Source organism: Triturus cristatus, chromosome 12 (assembly GCF_964204655.1).
Source record: "Triturus cristatus chromosome 12, aTriCri1.1, whole genome shotgun sequence".
In the NCBI taxonomy this organism is placed as follows: Eukaryota; Metazoa; Chordata; class Amphibia; order Caudata; family Salamandridae; genus Triturus; species Triturus cristatus.
The window spans coordinates 22,536,825-22,561,930 of NC_140595.1; the positions used below are offsets into that span (position 1 = coordinate 22,536,825).

Below are 25,106 nucleotides of genomic sequence, written 5' to 3' on the forward strand. Positions count from 1 at the left end.
ATAAACCCAAGGTCACTCCTGAGAAATTGGAGTTATACAGACCAAGGCACTCCTTATCAGGTCTATGCAAGTACCTTCCCAAGCTGCTTAATATCACGCTTTCAGGATCATTTGAAATCCAAACTTTTCCAAACTAAATGCCACTCGAGCCCGAGTAGCAACAGGCTCCAACAGCCGTTGGAGATTCCTTACGCTTACCTGAAGCGGGTTACAAAATAATGCCGATCTTGAAAACGCCATGAACTCCTCCTACGGCGTCCTCGGCAATTCCAACAGACTCCGGTCATGAAGACAAACCGCGAGTCATCACGAACCCTGGCAGCGGCTGGCCCAAAATTCCCACATGAAGCAGAGGAGTGCTGAGATCCGCTCCTTCCCTTCAAACACACCAAGTCCTGCAGCGATACGGAGCAAAGAAAGCTGCAGCCAAATCCCAGTATTACGCACGCCGCCTGGCATGTGAAGCCGTCTGAAATACCCGGAGGCCCCTCCCACCACTGCCTTCTGGGAGATGTAGTTGGGTGGGGTTTTTTTGCTGAAAACAACAAGTGTGGTAGGCGCAGGGATCAGGCCCTGACAGTTAATCTGTCACGGCCCCGTCCATCATTAATCTGTCATGGCTCCGTCCGTCATGAATCGGGCATGGATCTGGTTCGCATAGATCTGACATGGGTCTGGCTATCGTGCATTGGGCATGGCTATGGCACTTGTGTATTTAGCAAGGCCCAGGCCCTCGTAGAGCACGCATGGCCTAATCCTTTGTGTATCTGTCATACCTCCGGCTGTCATTGCATGGTTCTGTCCCATGGGACATGGCATGACTCCATCCCAGATGGATCTGGCATGGCTCTGGCTCTCATGGATCTGGCATGTTGCAGGGTGGTTTTTTAGGGTGCACTACACCAGCTTAATTTGAGCAGGGGTGCAGGGGTGCTCTATCTATAATAAGGAAACACACGTGTGAAATGCAGGAACTGAGTCACAACTGAGTCAGAGTGGCACTTTATTAAAGAACAATTTTAAGAATCAAATGTCAAAGTAAATCATGCAATTTAGTAAGTTTAAAAATTACGGCAAATGCAGAGGAGAGAGAAAGAGACCATTTCAAGATATAATAAGCATTATAGCCTCAGCCAAAGATGCTAGAAAAGCTGCTAGAGGAGACGGCTGAGGGGGACCACACACGCGTCATGAACCATGGGATCAATTGCGCAGAGTAGTCCGTCCAATGGACTGAAGAGCAGATCATTTATACTCTTTAAATGAGGAACTATTGACCACCGATCAGGTGCTTTGACCGCAGAACATGACGCACTTTGATCACTTCTCTGAAATATTAGGAGGAACACTTTGGTCACTTCTCAGAAATATTAGGAAAACAGAAGTGACATTACAATACAAAAGTTTACCAAAAGGTCACTTGATGTTTGACCGTAAATCATAATGAAATTGAACATTTATCGAACATGATTTCCGTCACTTCTTGGAAACGTTTTATAAGAAAGCAGAAGATACAAAATGTTAGCCGTCACTTGTAATTTCTAAAGCTGTGGAAAGTCCTAGTTGGCCCTTACTCCTTCTCGTGGCCAGCTTTGTTCTTCTAAATGACAGACACATCCTGTTATTGCTACATCTTGATGTTCAGAAAGGTGTACATCTGAGTATACAGGAGGGCAAGGGGCCTACTGCCTCCTAGATGCTCAATGCAGTGAGGACAATTTTAACACAACCCTGTCTATGGGCTGGCAGGGACAATTTAGACTCTTATGCTTCAGATGTGGACAGAATGGGTCTGGGACACTATATGGTAAAAAACAGACCCTGCTTCAGGCATGACCCTGGCTTTCATGGATCTGGCATGGCTCTGGCTCTCATGGATCTGGCACAGCTCTGGCTCTCATGGATCTCGCATGACCCTGGCTATCATGGATCTGGCACGGCTTTGACTCTCGTTGATCTGGCATGACATTGGCTCTCAGGGATCTGGCACGGCTCTGGCTATCATGGATCTGGCACAGCTTTGGCTCTCATTGATCTGGCATGGCTTTGGCTCTCATGGATCTGGCATGGCTTTGGCTCTCAGGAATCTGGCACGGCTCTGGCTCTCATGGATCTGGCATGACCCTGGCTCTCATTGATCTGGCATTGATTTGGCTCTCATGGATCTGACATGGATTTGACTCTCATGGATCTGCCACTGCTTTGGCTCTCATGGATCTAACACAGCTTTGCCTCTCATGGATCTGACAGGGCTTTGGCTCGCATGGATTTGACAGGGCTTTGGCTCTCATGGATCTGACATGGCTTTGGCTCTCATGGATCTGACAGGGCTTTGGCTCTCATGGATCTGACATGGCTTTGGCTCTCATGAAACTGACATGGCTTTGGTTCTTATGGCTCTGCCACTGCTTTGGGTCTCATGGATCTAACCCGGCTTTGGCTCTCATGGATCTAACACAGCTTTGGCTCGCATGGATTTGACAGGGCTTTGGCTCTCATGGATCTGGCATGGCTTTGGCTCTCATTGAAACTGACATGGCTTTGGCTCTCATGGATCTGACATGGCTTTGGCTCGCATAGATCTGACATGGCCTTGGCTCTCATGGATATGACATGGCTTTGGGTCTCATGGATCTGACATGGCTTTGACTCTCATGATCTGGCATAACTTTGGCTCTCGTTGATCTGGCACGGCTTTGGCTCTCATGAAACTGACATAGCTTTGGTTCTTATGGCTCTGCCACTGCTTTGGGTCTCATGGATCTAACACGGCTTTGGCTCTCATGGATCTGGCACTAATTTGGGTCTCATGGATCTGACAGGGCTTTGGTTCGCATGGATTTGACATGGCTTTGGCTCTCATTGATCTGACATGCCTTTGGGTCTCATTGATCTGACATGGCTTTGGCTCTCATGGATCTGGCACGGCTCTGCCTCTCATGGATCTGACATAGCTCCGGCTCTTATGAATCTGGCATGGCTCCATCTTTTGTGGATCTGGCCTGGCTCCTTCCCTCATGGATATGGCATGGCTCCTTCCCTCGTGGATCTGGCATGTCTCCATCTTTTAAGGATCTGGCATGGCTCAGTCTATTCTAGATCTGGCATGTCTCCTTCCCTCATGGATATAGCATGGCTCCTTCCCTCGTGGATCTGGCATTCCTCCTTCTGTCGTATATCTGACCTGTCTCCTTCTCTCATGGATCTTGCATGGCTCCATCTTTTAAGGATCTGGCATGGCTTTGTCTATTCTGGATCTGGCATCGCTCCTTCCCTCGTGGATCTGGCATGGCTCCTTCCCTTGTGGATCTGGCATGTCTCCTTCCCTCATGGATCTGGCATGGCTCTTTCCCTCGTGGATCTGGCATGTCTCCTTCCCTCGTGGATCTAAAATGGCTCCTTCCCTCATGGATCTGGCATGTCTCCTTCTCTTCTGATTCTGGCATAGCTTCTTCCCTTGCGGATCTCGCATGGCTCCTTCCCTCATGGATCTGGCATGGCTCCTTCCCTCATGGATCTGGCATGGCTCCTTCCCTCATGGATCTTGCATGGCTCCATCATTTACGAATCTGACATGGATCCATCTTTTGTGGATCTGGCATGTCTTCTTCCCTCGTGGATCTGGCATGGTTCCTTCCCTCATGGATCTGGCATGGCTCCTTCCTTCGTGGATCTGGCATGTCTCCTTCTCTTCTGGATCTGGCATGTTTTCTTCCATTGTGGATCTGACATGGCTACTTCCCTCGTGGATCTGGCATGGCTCCTTCCCTCTTGCATCTGGCTTGGCTCCATCTTTTAAGGATCTGGCATGGCTCCATCTTTTAAGGATTTGGCATGGCTCCTTCCCTCGTGGATCTAGTATGGCTCCTTCCCTAGCGGATCTGGCATGTCTCTCCCTCATTGAGCTGGCATGGCTTCTTCCCTCATGGATCTGGCATGCCTCCTTCTCTTCTGGATCTGGCATGGCTCCTTCCCTCGTGGATCTGGCATGTCTCCTTCCCTCATACATCTGGCATGTCTCATGAATCTGGCATGGCTCTCATGGATCTGACATAGTTTGGCTCTCATGGATCTGACATGGCTTTGGCTCTCATGGATCTGACATGGCTTTGGCTCTCATGCATGTGGCATGGCTTTGGCTCTCGTGGATCTGACATGGCTTTGGCTCTCATAGATCTGGCATATCTTTGGCTCTCATGCATCTGGCATGGCTGTATTCCAGATTGTTTTAGTGTGCCTCTTGCTCTGTGGATCTGGCATCTCTTCTGCTATAATTGATCTGCCTTGATGGATCTGTCATGCCTCTGGCCAGCATGGATCTGGAATGTATCTTGCATGTGGCTCTGGCATGATTCCATCCCACATGGATCTGGCATGGAACCAGCTCCCATTGATCTGGCATGGCTCAGGCATTGCTTGAGCTCTGGTGGATCAGGTGTGGCTCGGGCTCTGATGGATCTTGCATGGCTCTGGTTCTACCTCACTCCTAGGACTGCACCGGTTTCTTAGCACTCCCAATGTTTACAGTTAAGGAAATCAAGGCAGAGGTTGCGAATCCTTTTCATTGGTGCTCGGGAAGCCGGTGTTTACTGCTGATTATGATTGGTATTGCCTGGTATTTAATTTCAACTGAATTGCCAAGTTATTAATTTTGTACGACTAAGTCTCCAAGGGTAACTCTATCGGGCAATCAAATCTAACTCCTAATGGTGATGGAGGAATTGCAGCTCAGATAAATTATAGAACAGTAATCGCACTTGATAAATTCAATGTATGGCCATATTTGTATATTATAAAGAGACTCAGGGCAATTTTAGAGTAAGGAGTCATGGAACGAAACTAGAAAAATGTGGTCACTGGCATTATAGCCCCAAAATAAACATCTTATGATTAAGGCTCCCAGTTTTCCGTTTTTACTGATTTTTACAGATAAATACAGACAGAAAACAATGTGTTTCCTGTCTGTATTTATTTTTAAAAGCAGAAAAATACGGAAAATTATGCTTCTTGTGGGTGACTCTCCATGCTGTCTTTCGTGCTTTCTAGAAAAACAGCTCAGCAGATACACAGAATGGGAAGTTAAAAAACAGGTTCAGATTTCCCTGAATACAGGCATGTGTTGGCATATATTTGTAAGAGGAAAAGTGACGTGTGCATGTTACAAAAGAGTCAAAATACAAGTAGAGGTATAATACTGCAATAAATGGCAGACACTCAAACCACAAGAATACACTGGGAAGGCACTTCTATAGTCATGGAGAACAGAATTTCCTATAATGGAAGAATAGAGATGGCGTGAATTAAATATGGAAGTGTCTTTGAAGGAGGAGAACTTTGAGGTCAGTTTTGAAGGCCTGAGAAGAGGTGGTGGTCCGGAGCTGAGGCGGAAGTGAGTTCCAGATTCTCACTGCGTTGCCTGAAAAGGATTGGGCCATCGATCTTTCCTTCTTGAAAGTGGGAGGTTCAAGCAATACATTTTCTGCATTACGTGATGGTCTAGAACCTCCAGAGAGTTTCAGTTTATTCGCCAGGTAGTGAGGAGGCGAGGAGTGCAAGGCTTTGTGGGTGATACAAGCAGTCTTGTAAATAGATCTTGCCTCGATGGGAAGCCAACGGAGGGTGGATAAAATGGGTGTGATGTGGTCGCTTCTTTTGGCCCTATATATGAAACGAGCTGCTGAATGGAGAACAGATTTAAGGGGGGACAGGTGGATTTGGGGAGGCCAGTAAGAAGAGAATTGCAGTAGTCCAGTCTGAAGAGAAGCAGCGATTGGACCAGGGTTTTATGGTCTTGCTCCGGGAAGAAGCGACGAATCCCCCAAACAAGGCGCAGTTGGTATCGAGCAGACTTTGCAATGGAATTGATGTTGGAGAGTAGATTGAGTTTTTTGTCGATTATGACAACAAGGGATTTTGCGCTGTCGACAATGATGGGTTTATTGTTAAGTAGATTCATCTGATCCATTCAAGATTGAACTGGGGGAGGAGAAAGTGAGGAGGAGAGGAGGAGGAATTCAGTTTTGGAGGGAATCAGAATCAGTTGATGAGTTAACATCCAGTTTTGAATGGAGTCGAGAGTAGAGCTTAGGATGGGGAGATCGTGAGTGGAGGCCACCTTAAGGTAGATTTGGGTGTCGTCCCCATAGACATGATAGTGGATCCCGGATTTACTTAGGAGATTTCCCAATGGTTCTAAATAGAGATTGTACAATGTGGGTGCAAGTATAGAGCCTTGAGGAACACCTTGACCTACCGCCAAAGGAGATGAAAGACTGTTCGCTACTTTCTGGAATAATTCAACCCATTTCTTGACCCTTACGGTCATCTAGCACTCACATGAGGTCAACTTTGTAAATATGTATTTTACTCCTGTTTCAACCTAACACTGACACCTTTTTATTTTTTACAATATAGATATGCAAATAGAGTTGGAACTGCATATATGTAACTTTTTAGCGTGCTCAGTCTTTCTTGTGTACCTTGTGTACCTTTGTAACTGTATGTATGTAACTTGTTAGAGTGTTTAGCAGTGCTTTAAATGGGCTGGTACTCACCGGTACTGAGTACCGGCACTTCTCAGTTTTCTCCCCTAGAGTACCAGAACTTTTCCTTGTGTCAAGTGAGTACCGGTACTCCGAGAGGAATGTTGGGGTCAGGCTCTGGGGTATGGGTACATGCAGCGCAGGTGCTGCTCAATACAGTCAGAGGGAGCTGTGAGGTGCTGTGATAGTCAATAGTGAGTGTATTCCTGCGCTAGGTTGCTGCTGCCTTACACTCTTAACTGACAGCTTGACAGGAGTAAGGAAATGTGGCCTGACGGACAGAGCTCCTCACTTTGAAACTTTTGCGCTGTCAGTTAGAGTGCAAGGCTGCAACGCTGGAATACACTCGCCACTGACTGTCAGAGCACCCAACGCCTTTGGCCAAGTTCGGCTTATGTGTACAGTGCGCAATTTGTACTTTTTTTGCAGTTATATATAGCGCACACTTGGCAGGTGGTATTAAACCACTTTAAATGCAGAGTGCAAGTTGTACACGAAAGCATACTTTATTTTGTTTTTATGGCACGGGGAGTTAAAATCCAATCCTGTTATTCTGAGCAATCTCCCCGTGCCATAAAAACAAAAAAAGTATGTTTTCATGTAAAACTTCTGATTCTCAAGTAAAAAGGCTTAATGCCCTTTTGCCAAGTTCACACTATATAAAACTGCAAAAAACACCAATTACGCCCTGCACATATGAAGAAACTTATCCGAAGGACACTAGTGGGCTTTTGCATTGAATAAGAAAATGACACTATTGTTAAAATACATGCCGTGAAGCCACGCCCCCAGGCACGCCCCCACCAGATCCTCAATCAATTTCTTTTTCCATTTAAAGCACTTTAGTGTATCTTGTGTACGTTATGTAACTTACCTGGTTCTTTTGTAATGCGCTCTGATACTTTTAGGTAAAGTTCGCGCTATATAAAACTGCATTAAATAAATAAATAAAAATATGTTTTCATTCCAGAGTAAACCTTAGCGCTCTGATAGCTCAATGCCATCTATTTCCCACCGCAAGATGGATGTGTCTCTTTGACGTACGCATCTGAGCCGTCTGTACACGTCTACTGCTCTGTGACGTCACGAAACCGGACGCGCGATCCCAGCTGCGCTGCCGTCTATTCGCCCGTGCTTTAACCAATCACAAGTCACCAAAATAGGTGTGCCTTTTCACGCATCAACCGAGCTCTCGTAACCTCGAAGGACTACCTTAGCAACCAATGCGCCTGCGAGAGGGGTGTGGCACAAACCAATGAGCGCGTGCGTTGCTCTTCGGGGCCCAATGAGGCGGGCCGAGCTAGAGGTAATGGCCAACGGGAGCGTCGTCTCTGTTGGTAGCGGGTTAGGGTGATCCTGCGGGGCTTGAAGTGGCTCTTCTGCTGCGGCTGGAGGGCCATGATGGTGAGTGCGAGGGTGGGGCACCCGGAGGGGACACGGGGGGGTCTGAGGATTACCGGGGCTGGGATAGGGGCGGGGCAGGAAGGGGTGACAAGTCGTCCCCGGGCCCTGGATCGGTCTGCTTAGCCTGGGCCGCGCCCTGCTCTCCAGGCCAGGGGGCTCCAGCTTTGGGAGGGGGGCGAGGGTGCTCCTGCCTCTGGAAGGGGAGTGGCATCCAGTGGTGTCAGATTGTACAGAGGGCCGAGGGAGATGTAGTTTCATATTGGAATGGGTGCGGGGTTACAGTCTCTGAGTGGTGTAAGGGGGAGGCAGGATCTTGAAGCTTGGAAGTTGGGTGAGGGGGTTACAGCCACCCTGGCAAGGGTGGGAGGGCTGGAGTTAGTAAGGGGGCTAGAAGTGACAGGCCTGTGAAGCATGGGCATAGGGTAGACAATGGCACTCCTGTTAATGCAGTCGACGGGAACTGCAGCCTGGGGGTAAGGGAGGGGCTGGGGGCTCTAGTTTGGAAAAGGGGTGCGAGAGGGGGTACAAGCCTGCAAGTGGTTGGCAGGCGTTTATGGGATCTATCCAGGAATTCAGGTGTAATGGAAATCCAGAGTCGATGGGGAGAGTGTCCCCACATCCCTTGGGATGCCCATATGATAAGGGTCTCGTTGGGGTATAGATAATTGTGAGTACTTTTAGGATCGTGTCCTTGAGTGGAAAAGAGATCTTGCAGTAAGTATGTCTCGTTAAATAATCACAGATTTTAATATTTATACCCGCCAACCTCTGAAAACGTTCAGCTGTATGATGAGTGGCCAAGGTTTGTGCTGAGCACAGCCCGGAGCTCTTCTACCAACCCGTACCTCCTCCCAGCAAAAATAAACTTCTGGAGATGCAGCTGATGTCCTCAGTAAGTTTCACAGCCTGCAATGGCCATTGACTGCCAATATTCTCTGGACTGGTACTGGTGGTGGCAGTACATTTTGTACTTCTATACTCCACATATCTAGTTCACATAGAGCACGCGAGGCAGAGGTCAACAGCAGTAAAAACGTTATTAACATGTGACATATATAGGCCACATGCTATTGATTTATTCGACACTGGTATCTACAACGTTATAAATTTGAAAGTGATGGGTCAGAAAAGATAAAGCACTGGTAGGTAGAACATGAAGGATGTCTCCCATGTTAAGATGCTGTGTTATTTCTACCCCTGCGTGGAGGTGAGAAATGGGTGGTGTTGATTTAAAAATTCCGCTGTACGGAGGTATTAGTCACTGCTCTTAAGACATATTATAGTGTACATTTCAACTTTAGTTTATTTCAAAGATTTCGTCGAAATTTGTTACAAATCCTAAAAAGTCACATTTGGAACAGTTTACTACTATAATTAAGGTACCACAAATAACCAATAGAATTAGCATTAGGTGTTACAATGTTAAAATTGAATACATTACCTTTTCATTAAAATACCTGTCCTGTTAAACAACTGCTATATTAAAGTGCATAGTTGGTGTGCAATAAATTGACTACCTTGTGTATCTAACTAATGGGTGTCAAAAGCGACTGTGCCCAGCATTCCCTAGAATCACGTTTACGAAACACAACTTAATATATAAAAATCTTCAAACACTCTTACCAAGTACTGTCTAGTCAAGGGCTAAGAATAAGCAATCACCCTTAGACAGGATTAACATTAATCAAGGAGAATTTCTTAAGACTCCTTCAAAATTGGCCAGTATTATTTCAGCAGAAAGAAGTGCACATCTTAATTTACAGGCATGATCACACTATTGTGTAAACAGACCTTGTAAGGGTTTTAGTGTACTAGCTCCATACTTGTAATGCTAGACTGTAGGAAGTATTTGATCCAAGCGTATATGTGATTATTGATAGAGTAGGATACCTGTTCATCTGTGTTTAATGTCTGTGTAATAGAGGTGGATTAAAAGACATGGCAAGAGTTTTGCAGTAAAAATTAAGAGTGCTGTGCCTTGTCCAAGGGAGTTCATTGGTAGGTTGTTATTGATAGAGCAGTATTCTTCTTTTCGTTTAACAGGCATTCTGGTCCTCAAACTGCTCTATCGATAGTGTAAATAGAGTATACCCTGGCTGTCCGACAAAAACACTGTCAAGTGATGGCAAATGTTTACAGTTTTGCGATCCCTATGGAAGTGCCTTCCTAGTGTGTACAAAATACCATAGATTCCTCTTCAAAGTCTGGAGTAACTTTAGACCAACTCGTACAACACCAGAATAAAGAATTAACAACTTATAGATTTCCCTTTGTTTGTACTCTTGGAATTGTCCTTGGCGTTGAATTATCAGCAGTATGTGTTTTTCTTTGCATGACTTTAAGCGTCAGCCAGTGACTTTATAATTTCATTATGATACTAATGAATGTGCAATTGTAAAATCATGAGGCCATTTTGAAATGTCTCTTCGATGTTGGACAGTCCACTTACAGTGGGAAGAAGAGTTTACTGATTCAAGTGACTTAGTCCTTTAGCGAGTTACTACTGTGTACTTTTGTTGTGAACCTATTCTGCTTGCAGTACCACGATCATCTCTTCTTGTCACAATAGTGGACAAAAAGTATAACCATAGACAGCGCATTTATCAGAGATCCAAAGAGAAGCTGTGTAAATTACCATTGTTGAATGACGACCAGCAGGAAGCCATGTGGAGTAGGACTACCCTTTCCAAGGGGGATGCTCTGCTGCATCAGAACCTGGAGTATAGCAGTCAGCTCCCAGAGATTTAAGCAGTTTAAGGCATATCGGGACCGCTCTCTTCAGTTTCCTGCAAACTGTGGCACGTTATTAATCCTGGTTGCCCAGTGCAGCAGACTACTGCAAGGTCAACTGCCCGGCACCATTCTGTCTCATCTCTGTTCCTGTATGATATGGAATATCCACATTTGTAGAGCTGCCAATTCTGAATGTCAGCTGTTGGGCACAAAGGATCCAGTGCTCAAAATCTTCTCAATACTACCTAATTTTTATACTTTAAAGAGTTAGTAAAGCTTACTGTGGACATGAGCTCTCCGGAGTGGCTCAGTGTGAGGATGATCTGTCTTTAGATTAATGTCGCCAAATCAACAAGAACTCCTTAATTATTCATCATAAATCTTATATTGTTAAATTATGCATCAGGCTGTGATGAGTAAGAGGTCCATGAATGGCCGGCAGCCACCTTGCCTTCACTTCCCAAGGGACGGGGGTGTTTTGAATGTTACCTGTGACTTAGGAGGTGAAAGTCGTTGGCACAGGCCTGTGACAGGCAAAACGCAAGGGTTTCTAGACAGGCTATTTGATTAATGGGGAGACAATTTCATTAAGGATTGATGACTTCATTGAAAATCTATTCGTGCATTTAAACTTTTGGCGATGAAACAGATTATAAAAGATACCAACAGGCTAGGTTAAATGAGGTGATTAAAGTCTTGGATGGGCAGTGAATGCTTCCAACACTGGTGAACTTTGTTGATAGTAATCAAATACGGTCCATCACCAAATAATGATCCATCAAGATGGTGATTGGCATACCTCCAGTGACGGCATGACAGTGGCTCTTGGTACACCATTTAAGAGAACTGATAGCTGGAGAACGAAGCAGGGTAGTGGTTTTCTGGGTGAAAAAGTCCTGCAGATCACTGAGCCTCTTGGTTCTGTACTGTAGTGGAAGGTGTGATAGCTAAGTTGGTATCTAGAAATTGTGGCCTGGACCTTTATATTGGGACATCCCTGGCATCAATTATTTGCTGTTATCAATCTCCCTGTGACCCCTACTAACTCATGACTAGGAATGTAAATGTCCTTTTCCTTTCCTGCAACTACAACTTTGTAGCAATTTAAAAGATAATCTCAAAACCCTTTTCTTGTGAACTATATCAGCCTCCCGCGGCATCCTGGATTCGACATCCTGGATTCGACCTTCCTTTGCCTTTCTCTGATGTAGAGACCCTTCCTTATACTTACTTTGAGTAGCATTGACCTATGGCTCGTCCTACATTACTGATATTTCAGGGCATTTATTAGTGTAGAGGACGAAAATCTAACTCTGTTCAGTGGTCCTTTTTTGTTTGAGTTGTGCTATGTTATGTAGATTTGTATGGCGCGGCTTATTACTCCTGTGTTTATACAGGCGCTGGAGCATGAGCCTATTGAGATGCTCCTAGCTGAACATCCAGATCTGCAGCTTCTTGCGTAAGTCGAGGAGTGGAGTGGCGGTTCCTGATATGTTGAGGGAGTATGTTACAGCTTTTGGCTGTGATGAAGGAGAAGGTGCAACCCCCTGTCTTGCTTCGTCGTATGCTGGGGATGCGTGCAAGGGAGAGAGACGTAAGGGCATAGATGTCTGGAGGGTTGGTAGAGTTGAAGTTGGTCGTTGAAGGCTGGTCCTGCGTTATGGCGGGCTTTGTAGGCATGGATGAGAAACTTGAATATGCAGCGTTTCTGGATGGGAAGCCAGTACAGTAGCGCAAGGTATGGCGTGATGTGTGCGCTTTTGCGGAAGTGGGGGGTGAGTTTGGTGGCAGTGTTCTGGATGATTTAGAGTTCTACTTTCTTTAGGGATCGGCGTGTGTTTTACGCCTTTTGCAAAAATGTTAAGAGCGTAAGATGGGTGTACAAGTTAATTCTTTATTTTTGAAAGTACTTGACACAACTACTTCACCATTTCACTCTTTTTTTGTGTGTTCTGAAGAGCTGCCATTTATATAAGGCAATACCATTTTATTTATTTAAAAAAGGTGTGTTATGTGATGGAATATGTAAACCATGATTACTGTAGTACAGGTGTGATTATAGTTGAAGCCGCCCCAGCTTCTTACAATGGCTCCATTTAAGAAATTAGGACAAAGTGACTTATATATGGAGAAAAGTTTCCTAGTTGGTTATCCTAAAATCACTGCATACTTGCGTAACCCACAGATGAGTGAACAGCATGGCAGACTGGGCTGTTAAGAATTCTTCCACCTTTAAGAGAGTAGTTTTATGTATTGCAGAATGTAAGTTTCAGAACCCTGTTCAGCCCCAGAAGCAGTTTAGCAAGAGCCCTTTTCATTGCCGTAAACTAAAGCCATTTTCATACATGTAGCTACCACATTTTTAATTTACCCATGAAGCTGCTTTTATTGTGTGATGTGTTTTAAAAAAAAATCTTCTCCGTTTTCTTATCAGGCCGATTTTTTGAAAGGATTGCCTGTGTACGACAAGAGCAACTTCAGCAGATTTCACGCGGATTCAGTATGCAAAGCTTCTGTGAGTAATGTTCTCTTTATATTTTTGCGGGAGATGGAGAAGAAAGTGGTGTATGTACTGGAGTCTGTTAACTACTGCAAAAATGCTCTGTGGCCTCTAGCCAGTTACCTAGGAATGATCGCACTTGTTTGTGTGTGAATGAAGATAGCACATGGAATGTCGTAATATTATTGGAACTTCAAAATAACCGGTTAATGGTATTTTATAGTGAAAAGCAAATAACACGGATATATATATATATATATATATATATATATATATATATATATATATATATATAACCTACTGGCAGTCGCCAGTAGGTAGTTATAGTTAGGACCCTCTTTCCATAGGAAAACCGCAACATTCTATTTGGAATAACTTTTGCGCCGGTCGACGAATCCTCGCGAAATTTTCAAAACTAATGGGGCGCTACGCTCCGCTCCTACCCTGAAAGTCTCGGGGGGATTCGTCAAGCGGGGGCTGAGAAAAAACGGGGGTCCCAAAACGCGTTTTCCCCATGCATTTTTCCATAGGACCTTTAGACACAGCTACAGCCCGAACGGCTGAACAGAATTACTTGAAATTTGGCAGAGAGGTAGTCCTCAGGTCAAGGAAGTGCCTTTTGTAGGTTTGGTGTAAATCTGTTCAGTATTTCCTGAGAAAATAGCATTTAAAAGCATATCAATATCTATACGCGCGCACCGTGCGCGCACCCTGGCGTGCGCGAGCGCAATTCTGATTGGTTGTTAGATGTCGGTAAACATTCGAATCGGTGGAAACCAGGAAGTGTCGGCCGCCATTTTGTATCTCGCAGTCTGAGGGGGTGAAAAACAAAGGTGGAGAACGTGAAAAGGGGGCAGAGTGGACAGTTCCTGACCCCCTCGCCTTGGTCAGGGGTCAGAGAAGGACCCCCAAGGGAGAAAAAAACACATTTTTATTTTTTTTTTAAATCGCGAGGTGCGCGCACTGCGAACCGTGGGCGCTCGGTGCGCAAAGCGCACCGAGTGCCCACTGACCGTGCACGGTGCGCGCACGGTGTGAAACCTGGAACAAAAATAAATAAAAACATAACTTAGCATTTAAAAAACCGTACAAATTCACTGAAAAAACCATAGGTTTCACACACGTTATAGTTACGAATTAGCATTTAAAAAACCTTGCAAATTCACTTAAAAAACCATAGGTTTCACACATGTTATAGTTAGCTGGACATTTCACTCGTAAAAAAACAATGAAATTCCCCCGTTATAGTTAGTGCAGGCAACTATAACTCACGCGACCGCAATCCTCTGCTGATGACGTCAGATATTACATCACTGTATTTAGACACGTATTTACCCATGTCTTCTTCCATTAATCTTTAGCTATACATATATTACAAATATTTATTTTTCAGAAAGACACATATGTCATCAGTGATGTAATATCTGACGTCATCAGCAGAGGATTGCGGTCGCGTGAGTTATAGTTGCCTGCACTAACTATAACGGGGGAATTTCATTGGTTATTTACGAGTGAAATGTCCAGCTAACCATAACATGTGTGAAACCTATGGTTTTTTTAAGTGAATTTGCAAGGTTTTTTAAATGCTAATTCGTAACTATAACGTGTGTGAAACCTATGGTTTTTTCAGTGAATATATATATATATATATATATATATATATATATATATATATTCACTTAAAAAACCATAGGTTTCACACATGTTATAGTTAGCTGGACATTTCACTCGTGAAAAACCATTGAAATTCCCCCGTTATAGTTAGTGCAGGCAACTATAACTCACGCGACCGCAATCCTCTGCTGATGACGTCAGATATTACATCACTGATGACATATGTGTCTTTATGAAAAATAAATATTTGTAATATATGTATAGCTAAAGATTAATGGAAGAAGACATGGGTAAATAAGTGTCAAAATACAGTGATGTAATATCTGACGTCATCAGCAGAGGATTGCGGTCGCGTGAGTTATAGTTGCCTGCACTAACTATAACGGGGGAATTTCATTGGTTTTTTACGAGTGAAATGTCCAGCTAACTATAACATGTGTGAAACCTATGGTTTTTTTAAGTGAATTTTCAAGGTTTTTTAAATGCTAATTCGTAACTATAACGTGTGTGAAACCTATGGTTTTTTCAGTGAATATATAAATATAATCTGCATATCTATATAAATTCATGCAAACATATACATATATGCATACATATGCATGGTATGTACATGAAAGTTTGAAAAACTCTAATACAAGCAAAGCTAAAAAGCCACCTAATTACAAACAGAATTGCTTTAACTTAAACGAGGGCGAGACCTATTGCATTTTCTTTTTTTTTTTTTTTTAAACATTTTTATCAATAAAAATGTCTAAAGGTCCTATGGAAAAATGCATGGGGAAAACGCGTTTTGGGACCCCCCTCTTTTCTCGGCCCCCGCTTGACGAATCACCCCGAGACTTTCAGGGTAGGAGCTGAACGGAGCGCCCCATTAGTTTTGAAAATTTTGCGAGGATTCGTCAACCGGCGCCAAAGTTATTCAATATAGAATTTTGAGATTTCCTATGGAAACTAGGTTGTAACTATAACTATCTACTGGCGACTGCCAGTAGATAATACATATATATTCACTGAAAAAACCATAGGTTTCACACATGTTATAGTTAGCTGGACATTTTATTGATAAAAAACCAATGAAATTCCCCCGTTATAGTTAGTGCAGGCAACTATAACTCACGCGACCGCAATCCTCTGCTGATGCTAATACTGTATTTAGACACTTATTTGCCCATGTCTTCTTCCATTAAATTTTAGCTATACATATATTACAAATATTTTTTTTTCATAAAGACACATATGTCATCAGCAGAAGATTGCGGTCGCGTGAGTTATAGTTGCCTGCACTAACTATAACGGGGGAATTTCATTGGTTTTTTATCAATAAAATGTCCAGCTAACTATAACATGTGTGAAACCTATGGTTTTTTCAGTGAATTTGCAAGGTTTTTTAAATGCTAATTCCTAACTATAACGTGTGTGAAACCTATGTTTTTTTCAGTGAATTTGTACGTTTTTTTAAATGCTAAGTTACTTTACGCCATTCGTGGCGTGCGCGCCCACTTAACGCAGTTCGTTCCGTGCGCGCACGGTGCGCTGCGCGCACAGCACGCGGTGCGCTTCGCGCACCCACTTTACGCAGTTAGTGCCGTGCACGCACGGTGGTCACGCGGTGCGCTGCGCGCACCGCGTGCCCACGTTATGCGGGATGGGCCATGTACGCACGATGCGCTTCGCGCACCGTGCGCACATGGGGGACATATTATGCGCATCTTTGTGAAATTTATTCTTTGTTTATTTCTTACCTGTAATAAGCCATGCACAAATGGTGCCCTTCGGGCACCATTTGCACACGGGGTGGGGAGGGTGTGGATAATTTTTAAAAAAAATTTTTTTTTACCGTACGCGTACGGTAAGCGTAATCGGCGATTTTCCGAAAACAAAAATTTTTTTTTTTTGGGCTTGGGGGTTGTTTGGGGACCCCTATATCAATGCTGGGTGGTTAGGATCTCAAGAAACTGCCTCTTTAGACATTTTTTGGCATCGTTTTTGCTGCCCAACTCAGAGAGCGAGAGAGAAAATGGCGGCCGCCGCTTCCTGGTTTCGACCGATTCGAATGTTTACTAAGATCTAACAGCCAATCAAAATCGCGCTCGCGCACGCCACCGTACGCGTACGGTAAGCGCACCGTAAGCGCACCGTAAGCTGGCTCAGATATATATATTGATTTAAAGGCTATTTTCTCTGAATCTACTGAACAGATTTACACCAAACCTACAAAAGGCACTTCCTTGACCTGAGGACTACCTCTCTGCCAAATTTCAAGTAATTCTGTTCAGCCGTTCGGGCTGTAGCTGTGTCTAAAGGTCCTATGGAAAAATGCATGGGAAAAACGCGTTTTGGGACCCCCCTTTTATCTCAGCCCCCGCTTGACGAATCCCCCCGAGACTTTCAGGGTAGGAGCGGAGCGTAGCGCCCCACCTATTTTGAAACATTTGCGAGGATTCGTCGACCGGCGCCAAAGTTATTCAAAATAGAATGTTGCGGATTTCCTATGGAAACGTGGTCCTAACTATAACTACCTACTGGCGACCGCCAGTAGGTAATATATATTCACTTAAAAAACCATAGGTTTCAGGCACGTTATAGTTAGGAATTAGCATTTAAAAAACCTTGCAAATTCACTTAAAAAACCATAGGTTTCACACATGTTATAGTTAGGTGGACATTTCACTCGTAAAAAACCACTTTAAATTCCACCGTTATAGTTAGTTCAGATAACTATAACTCGCGCGCCCGCAATCCAGTGCTCATGACGTCACATATTTCATCACTCATGACATGGTCAGTGGCATCACTCATGACATCACTGATGGACCTCATCCTTGTGATAGAGTGGCGGTCGCGCGAGTTCTAGTTATCTGAACTAACTATAACGGTGGAATTTCATTGGTTTGTTACGAGTGAAATGTCCACCTAACTATAACATGTGTGAAACCTATGGTTTTTTAAGTGAATTTGCAAGGTTTTTTAAATGCTAATTCCTAACTATAACGTGCCTGAAACCTATGGTTTAAGTGAATTTGTACGTTTTTTTAAATGCTAATTAAAAATAAAATGTTTTTTCACCCTTTGGGGTCCTTTAGGGACCCCCTGACAAAGGCTAGGGGGTCAGGAACTCTCTACCCTGCCCCCTTTTCACGTTCGCCACCTCTTTTTCACTCTCACACCCACAACAAACAAAATGGCGGCCGACACTTCCTGATTTCGACCGTTGACTGACATGTAACCACCAATCAGAATTACGCTCGCGCACGTTAGAGTGCGCGCACGGTGCGCGCACCGTGCGCGGCTATAGATATGTATGTGCTTTTAAATGCAATTTTCTCTTTAACTACTGAACAGATTGACTCCATATATGCAAAAGGCACTTCCCTGACCTGAGGACTACCTCTCTGCCAAATTTCAAGTAATTCCGTTCAGCCGTTCGGGCTGTACCTTCGACTAAAGGTCCTATGGAAAAATGCATGGGGAAAACGCGTTTTGGGACTCCCCTTTTTTCTCGGCCCCCGCTTGACGAATCACCCCGAGACTTTCAGGGTAGGAGCTGAACGGAGCGCCCCATTAGTTTTGAAAATTTCGCGAGGATTCGTCAACCGGCGCCAAAGTTATTCAAAATAGAATTTTCAGATTTCCTATGGAAAGACGGTCCTAACTATAACTATCTACTGGCGACCGCCAGTAGATAATAAAAAAAAAATATATATATATATATATTTTTTTTTCTTTCCCGGATGCTTGCTTGAATCAGTCTGTTAGTTTCATACATTTTTGTAGACCCACCATGGTTCTGAAAAGTCTAAAATAAGTACTGGTTTAAGTACTTGGCTATTCGGGTTTCTCATTTGAAACCTTTATATTTAGGAAGTATGGCTTGCACAGCAGCTTCTTGGCCGTGTTAGGAGGGTTTATCTGTTTTCGAGGTCACTGATGAGGACGTTGTCGACTCAACATTATGGCGCTGTTTTCTGCTTCTCCTACCTCTCGATGCTGGAAGCCATTCCTTTGTTGCGTCTGCTGATACGCCTGCCAGTAACTCGTGTTAACAGTGCACTGTTTGTCCAGTCCTATGCTGCACTTGGATTATTTCTTCATTTTGGAAGTGTTGGGCTTGGTTTACTTCGATAATGACCCATTTAAACGACCTGGAGTGACTGGGCGACCCTTTTAGAAATATGCCAATAGGAAGGATATGTTGTCGTGTTTCAAAAATCTCTGGTGGTGGCGTATGTTGGACACCTTTGTGGTCCCTGGGGTGTAGCTGGTGAATGGTACCCTTTGCAGCCTGTGATAACCTTTCTTGATCTGTAGAAGTGGATAGTTTTCTTTGGACCTTGATTAAACAACCTTCAAAGACCCCTTTGGAGTGGTGGCATTCCTTATGCGAAGCATAATCATCGATCCAAATGAATGTATTTCCCATGATATGTTGATTGAGATTTAGCATAGTCTGGAGATAAAGAGGATACATTGATGGGGCATTTCACCTCTCGATCATTTGGAAGAGGATATTGCTACAATAGTCAACCGTAATTTGGGTAATGTAAGTAAATGCGGCCGGAATTCCTCAGCTGTGTATTTTCTCTCTGTAGACGCACTGGACTGTGTTTAGGAAAATTGGATGTCTTGACGGACAGAGCACTGTTTGTTTTGTATCCCTTCACCCCAGTGTTTTGGTTGTATCACTCGCCAAGGGGTGGCTGTTCACGTATAAATTCTCACTGTAATAATGTGTTATTTTTCTGGCAAACCGCAGAAAACATTTAGATAAAGCCAAAATTAATTTAAATCCTTCAACAATTAGTAATGCTAGTTTTTCCAGCCCTACCTCTAATTACTTTATTTGTTTTACAGAACAGAAGGCCTTCAGTATACTTGCCCACAAGGGACTACCCATCTGAACAAAGTAAGTTTCATTGATTGCTTAACTTTTATAGAACATTAGTCCATCTGATTTTCAGTCTTGGTGTATGCAGTCGCTGTCTACGTTCTGCAAGTTAACATTTTCTTGAAAGATCTGGGTTTGTGCGATTGGGTCATTTAGTTCTAAATCCATTCCAGCTGTCCTTAAAGTCAATCCTAAACCCCCATAAAAGCCACTTTAGAGTATATATATTCCGCAGTAAAGTCAAACACTTTCACTTGTAGGTCTTTTTCACAGCTCCCAGACATGCTGATACATTCACAGCTTCTAGCCCTCATTGCTGTTGTGGTTTATTTGTCAGTAGCTCGGTTTACAGAGACCAGCACACACACACACTTCTTGGTTGATTTTTCTTACTCGATGCCCCTTGGTTGATTTTTCTTACTCGATGCCCCCCACCAGGTGTACAGTATCTGCACAATTACCATAATGACTTGGGTGTCGGATTAATGTTGTTCCTGTTCGTCTGTTTTCCAGCTCGATTATTGTATAGGTTTAATGGAGCACTCTGAAATTGTTGGGTTTTTGTTCCCAAAGCAGTGTTTTGCTTTTGTTTCTTTTCTTTCAAATTCAGAATAATAGTTCACACTGTGGGACGGTTACGGTTGGAATCTGTAGACCGTCTTGGTCTTCTGATAGTCCTTTGTCTTTAGGAGTGCAGCCGCCACATTCATCTTACAACCACTACATTGGTCGCTTGGTCAAACATTCTATGACTCACTTTTCCATATTTTTTTCAAGTAAGGAACCTTTGGCTTGTGTGTTTTTGATTTTTGGGTCTCTTATACCAGACCGCGTAAGCTGTCTGGTTACAAAAGATTTATTGTGAGCTTACTTTGGACTTCCAAGCTCGCCCATTAGCTGGCTTTATTGTCACTCTCGCTTGCTGGCTTACCTTCCTCTTCTTGCGTTTGTCCCTCCCCTGGAGCATAACCCCGTTATGATACTTTTGATTTGCTAACTTGTATCCTTCTAATATCCACATTTCAAGAACGACTTTTTTTCTTTTCTATTTAGCACTCAATGAGCGTGCATTTTTTTTTTTTTTTAAGCTCTCTGCGTCTTGTGCTTCTTCCCTGTCCCACACCTGGTTTGTCTGTCACTGCACAAAATCGGGCTTATTTCTGCTGGGGTATCGCGGAAGTCATTTTTTTTTTTTTTTTTTTTAAACCTTTATTTACACATCAAATATTCACAGTCATGGGCCTACAACCGCCTGGGCCGGCCGCTAACGTAGAAAAAAGAGAGGAAAACAATAATACAGCAATCATTAGAGCAGGAGCGAACCGCACGCGTAACGGCTGCAGCCGCCCACAACTGAACCCAGCACTACAGAAAGGTTTCTTATTAACTGTTTTATAAATAAAAACAACAAAAGGAAACTTAGACCAGGCAGAAGAACTCCATTAGGCGGAAGTCATTTTTAAGGTTGGTTTTTTCTCCTGCATTCCGCATATTGCATGGAAGCACTCTGGCACACACAGGCTCCTGTGGTGCTCCGAGAAGGCTGCTGTCCTCGCTCTGCTTGTGTCTGAGGCAGAAGCGGCGCTTAGCATGGCACTTCTCGTGGAGGCCCATGACTCTTCTCTTTGGGCTGCTGCAGGCGGCCAAATAGCTGAATCCAGTGGTAAGCAAAATAGTTCTTGCGAGTTTCCCTTTACTTTCTGACAATTCCTTTAGCTTTCTAAATTCTTTTTTGCATTTCCTGCAGAAAATGTACTTGAAAAAATAAACCATTCTATTTATAAACACTGAAAACTATGTACAGTTTTGAGATACCACAACACATTTTTGCTTTTCCTCCAATATTTTGATTTTGGATTTTCTTTTGATTTTATTAAACTCTAATTTACATACAAGCATTGGCAAAGCCAACAACGCAGTTTTTGCAGCATCTTTGTTTGCCTAAACCAGCATAGAGTGCTGATCTGGAGTTGGATAGACTTTTTTAGGAATCATTCCATATGTTGAAAGACAGAAAGACGACCTTGAGAAAGTATGTGCATGTAAAAGTGTGTGCTGGCTTTATAGTCCTCTAACTTTTTTTTCTTCCTTCCTTTCAACAGTCATCGTAACAGAAAAAACCAACATCCTCCTACGCTACCTTCACCAGCAATGGGACAAAAAGGTACATTGATGGCCTTCAGCGGTTCAAATGTTCTTTGCGGTATCCCCTCACTGCTAGAGTTCCCTTCCTATTCTTCTGCATCCTGTCCACTCTAGATTATTTTAGATGCTTTCTGCATCTTATGGCGATGTCGTCAAACCCCCCCCTCAATTGGTGTCAAATGTTTCTCTAGGCATTTTCTAGGCATCCTCTCTACGGTCCAGAATTTTGTGTAGCTGACTGGAGAATTGTAGAGAATTCATCTTCACTGTAAAATTACCCCTTGTATATTTTCCACCTTTTAGACACCAGTCCCAGTAACATGCCTGTTATCCTCTAAACCGGAAGTCCGATTTCAAGGCACCGGTGTAAGGCTGCGACACTTTCAATATGTTCATCTGAAGCAGTCTCAGCCTGCGTGAGATGACCCATATAGTGCATGCATGAAGATACTGGAGTTCATTTTCTCTCCCTGCACGTAGTTACGTGTTTGAAGCCTTACTTGTGGTGCTTGGATCATACCAGTCTGTTTCAGAGATTGTTTCAAGAAAGACTGAATTATTTCATTAGACCGTTCACTTCCGGTTGGGAAATGGCTTATAGTTTGCCACCATGCGCTTGAGTATTTAAACTAAATAGTTCGGACTGCTCTATTTATTTTTTGTAATTATATAAAACCTACAAAAGAGATGCAGAGAAAAGTAAGGGGTGATCAGTACAGATCAGGCAGCCTTTGTGTTTCGAAGCCCCATCCCACCAGTGCTTCAGAGAAGGTCTCATTGATTTCTTACGCATGGTACTGATTATGCTTTTTGTCCCCTCCCACCCTCCTGTTCACCGCAGAATGCAGCAAAGAAGCGAGACCAGGAACAAGTGGAAATAGAAGGAGAAGTTTCTGCGCCGCCATGCAAGATCGCCAGGACGGATAGCCGGGAAATGAACGAGGACACTTAAAGACACTGCGTTATCACACGCCCCTTCTGCGGTGCACCCCCTTCTAGCCTCATTGAAACGTGTCCACTTTGCTCCTCTTTACCCTGCCTCTTATGCCATGCCACCCTGTTCTGCCGTCCAAGCCCACTTCAGGAGTCATAGGAGCTGTTTATATTTATTTCCTGGAGATTTTATTTATGGTGTACACAGTTTATGGAAGCGAAGGGAAAAGCAGGTTGGCCAAATGAAATTGTAGTTCACTTCAATAAACATTTTTTTTTTATAAAACATATTTAAATCTAGGCATCTTCAACTCCCTTTTCTCGGTTTTGTTGCGTTTTTTGCTCTTGCAAAAGTGGGCGTGAAATCTTGTGTGGCAGACTCCATCCCTGCTTGGGGTGGTTTTACAGAAACAGGGTGATTCGTTTTGTCGATTAACTCTGCTCGTTTGAGCTAGTGCTTCCCCCTAGGGCACAGGCCCGCTGGCATTGTCTACCTGTTGTTGCCTTTGTGCATGCATATGAGGGGCTCACGTTGAGCAACCGAGGTGGGTGGAGCAGGTACAATATCTGCTGCTTTGAGTGGTCTGATTTTTCCGAGCTTTGAATTTGATGGCACCTGGATCCTGCATCTCCAGGTGACCTGCTGCTGTATTCTGAGCTGCTGCAACAGTCACTCCGCTCTACTAATCTGTGGGTGACTGGTCAGATGGACAGTTCGGGAGCGTTGCTGTCCTGTCACCTGTAACAATTTTTTTTTTTTCTATTTTTTTTTTCTTTATTTTTCTACCGGATGATTTTCTTTTTTTTTTTTTTTTTAAATTACCAGTCGACCTTCATGTTTTGATCCTTAAATGCTTAGTTCCCTTTTATTCCTAGAACGTGCCCCAGACCACAGATTTTCACATGGTTTCCAGATGATAACTGATCTCGAAGGTGGATGGTTGCCTTGTACATAGTGCTCAATCCCTGCTCCTCCGCTTTGAGTCTTTTAATTACAAAATTGGGATCTGGGTGCAGTGGAGGCACGGTGGAAGATCAGTGTTAATGAAAAAAGATGCAGGGTTCTACAAGGGCAAAATCAGAATATGATGCAAGGGAGAACGAGGTACCTGGAAAGTAAGGGCAGAAGGGGGTTAGTTGGCAAGCTGAAAGTTTAACAGATGGAGAGCATGCAAGGTCAAGTGTGCCACAAGTAGAGGGTGTGGGAATGTTGGATGAGCCAAGGTAGAAGCTGTATTGTTGGCAACTCTACAGTGCCAGCTTGGCAAAGTGCAGGCTAGGCCTATTGTTGGCTCTCAAGCCAGACCACCAGGACACTAGCTGTGTTAAGGCAGTGAGAACATTGTGGCTTAGAACTAGTTAAGTCTTGAAGGTGCAGAAGGTGATCTTCAGGCCTGGAGGACCCAAATCCAAGCATTCACGCTTGCAAGAACGACAGATGACGATCTGTGGTGTTCAATTCTTTTATGGTAAAACTACCAAGAATTGTGTTTGACACCGAAGCGAGGATTGCCCTGCTCAGTAGCCAACAACCTTCACTGAAAAGCATGTCTCAGTCCTTGATAGTTGTGGGTCACTTATTCTGGATGATTATTATCCACCGCTGCCCCAGGAGGCCACCTTGGTTGGGGTAGGTTTTTCTTCCAGTTTGTAAACTGGGTTCTTGAGACATGTGAACCAGAGACTAACAGTGTCTTGATTGTCTCCAGTGCAACTAAAGACAAGATGTTCAGTATACATAAAAAATAAACTGTTAAAATATCTTTGTGCGTGCAGAGTTCTTATCATTCATGTCTGCATTCCATGTTAAGAGTTGTGTATATTTTATTTCTGAAACCTCTTAGTTATGTTTTTTTTTTACTACGTACATTTGTTGGTAAGCTTGGAATCATTTATCTGCTGGTTGTAGTTTAAGCAGAAACTAGTATGCAGATAGATATCTTCATTATCACCATATCTATATGTGGGTAAGTTTCTTGTTTTTGTGTGGTCGCTTTGACCTTAGAAATATCAATTTTCTGAATTTTCCCCATGCTGTTGCTTTTGAGAGCTGACATTAAGAAGCGTAGTCTTTTTCTTATGATCCATTGTGGTGTCTGGGATCACCGTTCAGGAGTGTCCGCTTAGCATATTTAAAAAAAGCTGGGAGATGATCACTATGTTCAACTGATGTTTCATATGGTGAGATAGTTAGTGTGTTGGTGAAAAAAAATATGGATGATTTTATGCCTTCGTGTTAGCTAGTATCAGTCACTCTGAAGGAACATGGCTTCAGGAAATATCTGTGGTATAGGAATGTCATAAATGCCTTGTTAAAGAACGGTTTCTTGTGAAGTAAGCCATTGTGAAT

The 25,106-nt window shown here is 43.6% G+C and overlaps 1 protein-coding gene across 2 annotated transcripts; it reads left to right on the forward strand.

The window, feature by feature from the left end:
- The first annotated feature begins 7,796 nt into the window (after positions 1-7,796).
- DDA1 (DET1 and DDB1 associated 1) lies at positions 7,797-24,519 on the forward strand. Of its 2 annotated transcripts, none has more exons than XM_085639513.1 (5): positions 7,797-7,848; positions 13,114-13,194; positions 19,645-19,696; positions 21,781-21,842; positions 22,665-24,519. In XM_085639513.1, the coding sequence occupies exons 1-5, from the start codon at positions 7,798-7,800 to the stop codon at positions 22,773-22,775; spliced, it is 357 nt and encodes a 118-aa protein (XP_085495639.1). In that variant the 5' UTR covers position 7,797; the 3' UTR covers positions 22,776-24,519. The 2 variants fall into 2 exon arrangements, with proteins under 2 accessions (XP_085495639.1, XP_085495640.1); XM_085639514.1 differs by having other exon boundaries at positions 7,827-7,946.
- Positions 24,520-25,106: the final 587 nt, after the last annotated feature.

Bases quoted from the DNA above. Each gene is read 5' to 3' on its own strand.
- DDA1 (XM_085639513.1), top strand. From the start codon at position 7,798: ATGAGCGCGTGCGTTGCTCTTCGGGGCCCAATGAGGCGGGCCGAGCTA. The intron at 19,697-21,780 runs GTAAGTTTCATT...TCCTTTCAACAG, and splicing joins GGACTACCCATCTGAACAAA to TCATCGTAACAGAAAAAACC. The intron at 21,843-22,664 runs GTACATTGATGG...TGTTCACCGCAG, and splicing joins ACCAGCAATGGGACAAAAAG to AATGCAGCAAAGAAGCGAGA.